General features: G+C 32.2%; 1 protein-coding gene across 2 annotated transcripts in view; it reads right to left on the bottom strand.

Annotated features, from left to right (window-relative positions):
* The window catches only part of LOC115233587 (protein sickie-like), a 184864-nt gene that overhangs the window by 5322 nt on the left and 169064 nt on the right, over nucleotides 1–10478 (bottom strand). For both annotated transcript variants that reach the window (XM_029804091.1, XM_029804090.1), the window contains exon 10: nucleotides 5588–5900. In XM_029804091.1, the coding sequence (XP_029659951.1) occupies nucleotides 5588–5900 (313 nt within the window). The remainder of the gene's footprint in view (nucleotides 1–5587; nucleotides 5901–10478) is intronic.

The following is a 10478-nucleotide window of genomic DNA, read 5'->3' on the forward strand; positions in this document are numbered from 1 at the left end:
TAACGAACTTTTCTCTATTACAATTTTATTTTATTGTCGATTATTTCATTCATTCTCTCTTTTCTCTATTCCTTTTCATAAAAATTTTTATTATTTTTGACCATGATTATACATACAAAATATTTTTAGAACTGCAATGCTATATTCTATATAAAAAGTATTTTTTTAAGATTTTTGTGCAAATTGATTCAGATTGTGTAAATTAAAAATAATTAATTGATTTAATTAATTGATTTTACATAAATTATTATTCCTGGAATAAATTCAAATCGCAATCACGAAACACCTGAATCAGTTGAAGCTGATTGTGTCGTAATAAACAGCAAATCTACGAAGATCTATCCTGCGGATTTCTCTATGGAAAAATTAGAGATATTCGTATCAACAGCGACTTTCGATTCGTTTTTACGGCAATTTCAAAAATTTTATCTAAAAAATTTAAATATTTTATTAACTAATTGAAAAGTTATAAATTTTCTAATTAAACAATTTAAATGAATTCATTTTTACTTCATTTACACACTATTCTTTATCATTGTCTGTTGGATTACGTATGACATATTAATCTACTAATAAATTTTCTATTTGAAATAGTTTAGACTTTTTTATTTAATTTTATTTAATAAGGGGTAGTTCTTTACTATCCTCGATACCGTTTTCACTCTGATGAGGATACACTCGATATTACTTCACCAATTAAGACAATTTATGTTTACCGCGATTTTCACCTCGAAAAATATAAAGGGCAGCGCTTTATCACCCCCGCACCTTCGGTACGATTCCAAACGTAACATACGAGGCGTCCGAATGTTAACCGCCGACTGTGAGGGTCGACGATCCATAGCTCACCAGCCCTTTCGCCCCCACTTCTCCCGCGCACACCGTGTAATATTACTAACCGGGAAGTATACTCGCCCTCCCGAATACTGCACCCATCCACTACAGGGTGCCACAGAAGTAAAACGACTCGATTCAATTTACGATAAGAGCACAAAAATCAAGATTTTACATTCACACTTGAATTGCATTTTCTTTCTAACCGATATTTTATTTATTACAGCTTAACATTTTTTTTATTTATTTGTTAACATTTATAGAATGTCTGTGTAATTCTTATAAAAAATTTATCCCTCACAATTATGGACATTACTACATATTAAATATTAATTATAAAGTTGTCAGGGAAACTGTCCTTCAGAATTCAGAGCGCGAGATTTTAATTCCATCCTAAAAGAAGACACATATGTACATGTTATATTTTAATTTCAAGTTAAAATTCTGCCCACATACAGATCTCATTAAATATTTTTATAAACCAAAAGGGAGCTATTTTTTTTTCGTCCAAAAAAAGAATAAAGAATGAAGTATATCGTAATTAAAATGTTGGATTATAATATCATCAGAGAAAGAGAGAGAGAGAGAGAAAAAAGTTAGATTTTTTTTTATTTCGGAAAGTACGATGTTTCTGCGAGCTCGTTTGCCCTAAAGCACCGTTTAATCGACTTGATTTACGTCCGAAAGGCTACAAAAGAGAAGCATTACCTTGGTCAGCGATAAGAAGACCATGTACGAACCGAGTTTCCTACGTTCCCATTCCCTTATCTCGAAGGGGTTCGAAAAGGATTGTTACACCGGAACCGATAGCTCTCGTTTAAGATGGGCCTTGCGCGACAGTGAACGAGTCGATAGTTCGAGACCAGCGGATTAGAGAGAGAGGATTATCCGGGAACGACGTAAAGACATCTTCGAAGGAAAAAAGTCACCCTTTCTTGCTATAATCCTTTTACTGTAGTTCGATCGTTCTATATGTATGAATACATATTATGAAATGAAAGAAACTTTATAAATTTTAGTTATTATATCAATGTATCAATAGTATTATATATAGTAAATTAATAATAGTTATAAAAGATTTTATTATGATTAAAATTAAGTGTGTGGAAAAAATTAAATGGTATAATATATGAAATAAATAAATAATTAATATACAGAGTGCCTTTCGCAAACCTCTAAATTTCCATTTAAGAGTGGATTCTCTGATCAATTTAAAATGATTTTTTTCCTCAGCAAAAATATCGAAAATGTCATCATTTTTTGCAGGCTTCCAATTTTTGCCATTATATATCTTTACAACTAACAATAAGTCTTAAATTAAAAAATTTTATTAAAATAAAATCCATCTCTGAAATTTACTAAAAAATGTAATTGTATTAATCTTTTAACTCCATCAAATTTAGTTTGCGAGAAAGCTTTTTTTTCAATCGTTTATAACTCGAAAATTATTGATGTCTCAACATTTTGAGAAGAAATCATCTTTAAATTGGCCAGAGAATCCGCCCTTAAAAGGATATTCGGTGGTTTTGAGTCACCCTATATATATATATATATATATACATATTATTATAATATTTCGATCAAATAAATAATTATATAATGCCCATAATCAAATATAAAGAAAGAGAGAATTTATATTTGAAATAACTGTTATATTAAAAATTTAAAATATTGAAATATGCAATTAAATTTTGATTGTCTATCTCAAACTTTTGAAATAAAGATCAGCTTAAATATATTATTTCCTATAAATTCGTACTGCAGCCATAAACATTTAATTAACAACTATTACAGGGCTCAGCGACCGCCGAGATCGCAATTCAGTTGTGGTAAATGGCTCGTCAAAAGGAATCAAGAAGGATAGGGGACAGCAGTTATTATTTCATTATAATAATCGTCGTTAAAAAGGACGTTTATGTCGATACGATTTTAAAGCTATTAAAATGGTCGATTTGCGGTCGTGCAGTAATATACGGATAATTAATGGGTTGGCTTTTAACGGAAGAAAAAGTTATCGTGTGCGGTCTATCTTTGAAAAGAAAACGCTCATTATCCACCAGCTAGCTCTATTAAAAATTAATTCAACAAAAGTCGATTATTTCTGAAAGAATATAAGCGAAAAGTTAAATGAAGCTCACGGAAAAGCTTACTTCAATATAAAGATGTAGTTTAATATTTTCTTCTTTTCTTTAATAAAGTTATGAGTAACTTCAACGTAGTATATTTTCATATAATCAAAATAAGAAGCAGAATTAAGAAAAAATAATTTTTAATCAATCAAAGTTTTTATTTAAGCCTGAAATATCGCAAACATTTTTGTAACACATTTATGTTCTTTTTATTCTAAACTTTTTTCCATACAAGAAGAAAATGGAAGGAAACAAAAAAGCAGAAGGAAAAACAGCAGCATTTATTATTTCAATTAATAGATATTTATTCTATTCAACAACAATCTGCTGTGAGATCCGGTTGCATAACTGAATGCAGCGCAAATAATTTTTTTTCGCGTTTTCTTTCTCTCTTAAATATATATGTATTTTTTATCAAATTTGTCATTTAAATCAGAAAATGTGATATTCTAATTTTTAAGCGTGCTACCATGTGATTGAAAAGAATAGAATAATAAAATTAATATTATATATCTGTTTACGTATATTTAATACTTATAATACCTGTAGCCAATTTATTAATATTTTCATAATAATTTCGAATATTTTAACAAAAATTATTTTAGGTTTTAAATAGGAGCAACAATTTTTTTCCTCTCAATATTATAAGATTAATTTTATTATTTTACAAAATTATGATAAAAAGTCATCTAATAATAAAAATATTAAAACTTTGATTTCCATTTTTGTTTCGTTCTATTTCGAAAATTTATTTTACCAAAAATTTTTCGAAACGGGAAAAGAGCCGGCTATGATGCGAAAGTTATTTGTATATTGGAACGAATCTTTGGAGGCAGGGGATGGGAAAGCAGAAGAAAAGACAAAATAATGACAACAGGCAAATATTGAGAGAAAGTTTGGAAAGATTATCGTCGTAAGTGGATTTGGAAAGACGAATGGTATTTCCGTAAAAGCGGTTTGAATGACACGGGAAATTGTTTTTTCATAATCGATGCAACTGAAGAGAACATTTCGAAAACATGAATAGATAGTTAGAAAAGGATCTAAAGAAGGTCAAAAGAGCAACATATCTGATACGTAATTACTTTCGTGAATTCCACTTAGGAAGGGAATGGACTTTTAGGTCTAAATATATTAAAATGCATCCATATTGCGTTTCAAATATGACTTAAATGTTTTTAAAAAAATTACAAAAATTATATAATTAAACTTTTGCACAGAAATCGGTTTAATTTGATTTGTAATTATACCTTTATATTGCACAGATTTTTATAATTCTATTTGTGTATCCTTTTTGTTGTTAATTTTAGATTGTTAATTAAAGATCGTCAATTCTGATTTTGTTAAGAAAAAAAGAAAGAAAATTGCATGCGATAATATAAGAACGGAAGAACGTAGAGATTTTTTAAAGTGAGATTTTTAACAGTGAGATTCGCAAACGAGAAATTCATTTTTTTAAGGTGTGGGATACCTTAGTACACGACAGCTGCGCGATGCAACAGCTGACGCGCATATATACCCCATGCTTTAAAACTGGATTGGTATAGGTTTATGAGACTGTGTTTGTGCATATATCGTCGCGCTCTTTGCCCTTCTATACTGATTTTAATGTTAATTAAAAAGAAGATTGATCAATACTGTCGCACGAAATTTAACTCTGTTTCAAATAATTAAAGAAAGAAATAATAATTCATATTCAACAAAGCTTTAGATAAAAATTTGACTTATTTTAAAAAATGACTCATTTAATTGAGATATTTAAAGACGTTGAAAAACATTTTTTATAAATATATATTAATTGTATTAAAATATTTGCGCTTTGCCAAAAAGAAGTTTCTCTTTCAATTAAAAACGAAATTTCTCGATCAATTTTTCTATCGATTTATTAAATATATTAAATAATTCTGACTGATACGTTTCCAGTGAAATTATCACTATACAATTGGCTTGTTTCAAACTACGAGGATATATACACATATGCCAATTGTTGCAACAATGGTCTCTATAATCGAGAATATACTCGGCGGCTGTCATCATTAGTCCCTTTAATCATCTAACATGTTATTGTTGAGCCAATGATTATTGAATTGTGTTTGTATAGTAACCACAAATAGCAAATACCGTTCCCAATAATACCTCAAATTGCGTTAAAACAACAAACATTTAAAAAAATATAATACACGAAAATACAATTGCATGGGAATTACAAACGTAATTTCGATTTTTCCGTGGTCGCTTTAAAAAAATTTGTGAGTAGAAATATAATATTAAACATAATAATTAATTGAAAAATCAGAAAACAGGAGAAATTAAAAATAAAACTAGATTAAAATAGAATTTGAAAATAAGATTAAAAAAATATTTATCATAAACAGAGGTTTCTTTTTCGGCTATTCTTAACTTTTGCCTACCAGAAGAGTATATTAAATTAATATACTCTGCTTATTAATATTATTAATGAATAAACGACACAAGGATAATTAACCGGATACGACTTGGATAGTTGAATTAGAAAGAAATAAGAATAGACGCTATTTTTAAATATGCATTGAGTCTTTCTCTCTCTCTCTCTCTCATTCACTCAAATAGCGTGCTATCGATTTCGAGTTCACGGGTTCACTGACCTTGTGATGAGAGGAATGTCCCGTGTGATTGGCGGAGGTGTGATTTCCGGCGGGAATAGAGGCCAGCTCCTCAATCGTGAGCTCCGCCAAGGCGTCGTTCCCGCCGCTGCAACCGCCTAGAAGACCGCCGGCGACGACGCCGCCAACGCCGCCGACGACGCCGTTGCCGCCGGCGCTACCGCTTCCCAGACCAACGCTTCCAATGCAACCGCCATCCGACCTCGCGACCCCCGACGGTCGACTCTTCTGCACCCGCCTCGAGGTCACTAGTTCCTTCACCCCCGACAGTTCTCGTCGCGAGCTGCTCACGTACCTGCGAATTAATCCAAATCAGGTGTCGTTATTATTATCCGGAAAATAATGAGTTTAATCGTATGATATAATCACATTTGAATCGTATCTGCGGTATTTACGATTATTTGAAATATATGTAAATAATTATTTAAAATCGTTGTTTTACAATTATTTAAAAAGATACAGACAGTTCTCTTGTCCACTACTTCGCAAATTTCGTGATTTCCTCTATTTCTTACCTATCATATAATTATAAATTAATTATTCATTCCATTCATTATAACATTTTATTATTAACTTTAAAAATACTCATTTATCAGTATAGTTTCTTAAAATATAACACAAATGTTAAATAATATAGTATAACCTATGATTAACAATACTAAAATTTAAATTATAATATCTGGAAGAAAATTAAATATATAATGCAAAAATATTACAGTGGATTAATACGCCTCGTAAAAAAAAGTGCTTAATCCTGTACCAAGTTGATATTCAAGTTATTCACGAGTTCAACTTCTTGAGAAGAAAAAGAATCAAATAAAATTTCGCCGTAGGGGGGGGGGAGAGCGGACACCATCGCGCATCTCATCTCTAATTACTGAAATCTGCTTAATTAACGATTGCTGCAAAAAATTCTTTCTTTATCGTTTTCCTCATATCGTATTGTTATATACACCTAGTTGATTAAATAAAATTCTAGTCGTTTAAATCTACGCAATTAAATTTTAGACATTTTTGTTTTAAATGATTGTTGTATCGCTCTGAATTTATCGCTATAAATTAATTAAATTATAATTGTATATTATGCATATATATATATATATATATATTATTTTATTTAAAATAATTTATTATTTCAGCGAAACGCAGCGCACGGGAGATATCATTGACGGCAAATATATAGCAAAGTAATGAGTATATTTAATTGGATAACCTTGTACGTTCCGTTTAATGAATTTTTTAAGAGAAGAATTATAATTTTATCTAACAAAAGTAACGTGTCTCCTTCGGGAACGCAAGTTTGCTTTTCCACGAAGTACGAAATCGACCGCGCGCATTTCCACGGTCGCATTTTCCCGCAATCACGATAAGGAATCTTCGAAACAATAATGTCAAAGTAGTATTGTATAAAGCTCGACAAACATATCTTGCACGCGATTATGTGCGTTAAAGCGACACCGGAGGATTTCACCGGTCTTTTCGTTATTTTATATTCAATATGCAACCGCGATAGCGTTTTAAGTAAAATACACATCGAAATTAGATAAACACATGTGATATGAAGATCAAAAACATCGCATATAATGAAAAAAGTATGTTTTGCAAAGACGTTCTTTGTCTTTGTCGTTCAGTTTACAAAATTGCATTTTGTTTTACAAATAATTCGTTTCGCAAATATGTAGAAATACGAGAGATACGATATCGAGATAAGTCGGGCATTAATCAATTTTTCCGTAAAACCATGTAGCGTAAGCAAATATATGGAGTGCCAGTAAAACAAGACAAATTTTGAGTGTTTTTTGATGAATTTAGGATTTGTTTTGACAGCGAAGCTTGCACGCGTCAGCGGTAAATATATCGCCGGCTATCTCGCAAACGCTATCCTCGATTACATAAATTCGCAGTGCATATTTATACGGCTGAATATTTTTAGTTCTCTAGACAATATGAGATAAGCGATTACTTATCGAGCGATTACTATTACTGACGAAATCATTATTATTATATGTTATCTCTGTGATAATAGATTACTCACTACTATTAAACGCGTCGTCCGAGGCTGATTTTTAGACCTCGTTTTGAAATCTCGATTGGTTCCTCAGTTTGGCTCGTTAGACTTATCGCCTAATGTTATCGTTGATTCGTGACTGGCAATAATTCATCATTTGAGATGCTTGCCGAAGAGATTAAATAAGCTAAGTAAATCGCACGATGATCGTCAGGAATTATTTCATTAGATGCTTCGCACACTTTAACACGCACATGCGTATATAACAGAGACATACGAATATTTGGGGCTAATATTGCCACTCATTAATCATTCCGATATCATATCAAAGAAGTGATCAAGAAAAGATCGAAAATATAGATTTCCGACGATTCGACAGATATAACTTTAGTTTCCATTTCGCAGAAGGTTGCGAATATGATGGAAGACTTTTGTGCGATATATTAATTAACGAAGACGATTGCCGTTCAGTGATAACAGCAAGAAAGTAATCCGACAGATGGCTGAGAATTTTACTTTCATCGAAAGATCACTGAATTTTTACGATCAAGAAGAAGAAAATAGGAAAATGTAAAGCTACTCATAATCAAAAATTTAAAAAAATTAATAATTATTATTTAAGACACTTTTTTATATGGCACGATGACATCAGCGCGTTTTATATTCTTTTATTTTGTAAGAGAATCGTAATTTAAAACGCTGACCGTGCTCCACTTAATTTCACTTGTATTAGAAATGATTGTAGCTATGATTAAAGTCTATTTAGGTCTATTAAAACCGATTTAAGTTCACAATAACTGCAACATACATTTGTAAATATTTTACAAAAAGAAGCTTCTCTCTTTGAAATAGAGAATCGTCAATTGATTAAAACATGTTTCTATCGTAACCAGAAAAAGGCACTTATCACTGGAAGAGAAACGAACAACCATCAGCACGCACTAGTCGACACTGCGAGTAAAACTGCACTCGCGCGCGCAAACCGAATCGATTCGATTCTTTCCGTGAATTTCTGCCAATCCTGAGCGTCGTAAAGGAGTCGCCGTTATTTATTTTAACAACAAATGTTGCAAATGTTTGAATTTTCTAATCATCGTGTAGAGGATACCGAGACGATGGCAGGGCGGCATCGGATGAGCGGGAGCGGCTTTTTCACGGGAGGAACGTCCAGAAGTCACTGTTAGAAATCCAACGTGATAGTAACAAGGTACGGCCAATAGGAGCGAGCGAACCGATCGATAGCACAAGACACGAAGTTTCGACCTGATAAGATCAAGATTTCTATGGCGCGACCTGGCTGTCTGTTCGTGTATATCGTTGTATCGAGACTGTAGCAAATTCCCGCGGCTGTCTTCGATAGATAGATCTTTGATTGGAGGGCTATCATCCTCAGCGTTTTTATCTCTTTGCAACCAATATAAGGAAAGAAAGAAGTTGTTTTACAATTTGCAATTTTATATTTAAAACTCATTTCTCCTATATATACATAAAACCATTAGACATTTTATACAAGACGAAAAAGTTTTCGAAAAAGTTATTCGTCTGGGCATTTTGAAAAACTGTTATCGATCCTTTATTTGAAAGAAAGTATGAGAACAAAACAAACTTGTACAAAAAATAATAAAAAATTTGTTGGAGAAGATTAATTTCCAAACTTGAGTCACAGGCTTATAAGTTATTAATTATTTCTATCCCCGTGATTGAATACGACTCCACGTGCGACGCCTCTCTGATAGAAGTATTGATGACGTAAGCTCGCAATCAGATAACATTTCATTGATTGTTGAGTTGTATAATTCTATTAACCTTTGTATGCGCGAGTAATAATTCTGTGTCTTTAATAAATAAAGAGCATGAGTGATTATCTTATAAATAATTTCTAAGTTTAAACTTAGATCGAACTTAGATCCAAGCTTACTATCCCATTAAACTATAATTTCCAGTGATTATTCTCATTCACAAATGCACAGATCTGAAATAGAAGCTATTGCCTATAACTACAATTTATTCTCGTCGCATATTAATATAGCACTATTAGTTCAATACGAGGAAAATTACACATGCTACATCATAAAACCTGCGACAATTCCTACAGTAAGCGGGAAAGGCATATATCTGCAGCGCGAAACATCAATAACGCAAATACGATACCAAGTAGATGAGCAACATTACAATGAACAGAAGCGCGATGATAGAGTGCAAAATGGTCGATATTATCGACGATGCTCCTTTCGCGACAAGGCCATCATAGATCGGTCAGGATCGTTGGCGGTAAAGAAACGTTGAATAATTGAATTCTATCGAGTTGATAATGAGACCCCGAAGCGCTTATGCGTCATTTCTCTCCTCGGATGTATTATGAAAGGACGCCCTTTTACAGGAGCGAGTGGATGTCATTAAAATACGTATGTCCCCTTTTAAAAGAGCATTCATACTCGGCAGTGTCGGAAATGTCGTTTCCCCAGAGTGGTGCTCCTTTTTCGCGTGCAAAATATCAAAGTAACTTGCCTCTATACTTGCCCGACTTATCGAGTTGACCGATCGCAAATTAACACTTCCGTTATGCCGCGACGCTAATAAGCCGACATAAGTAACGTGACATGGAAAACGCGATGCAAAAGATGATCTCCAGGATCGTGCATAATTTTTGTTTCTTTCAGCGTAACACAAGAAATTAATGACTTGCGCTCTATTAATTCACGTATTAAGCGTGAAATTGTTTAATTTTTTTAAACGTGCTGTACATTTTCTTTAGTTTCAGTTATAATAAAATATTTCATATATGTATCTTCGTACCGATATTTGGCATTTCGGACCTAACGAATATTAAACAAGCATCAGTTAGAATCAAACAAAATCTTTTAA

The sequence above is a fragment of the Formica exsecta genome, unplaced genomic scaffold (assembly GCF_003651465.1).
Source record: "Formica exsecta isolate Colony F162 unplaced genomic scaffold, ASM365146v1 scaffold178, whole genome shotgun sequence".
NCBI lineage: Eukaryota > Metazoa > Arthropoda > Insecta > Hymenoptera > Formicidae > Formica > Formica exsecta.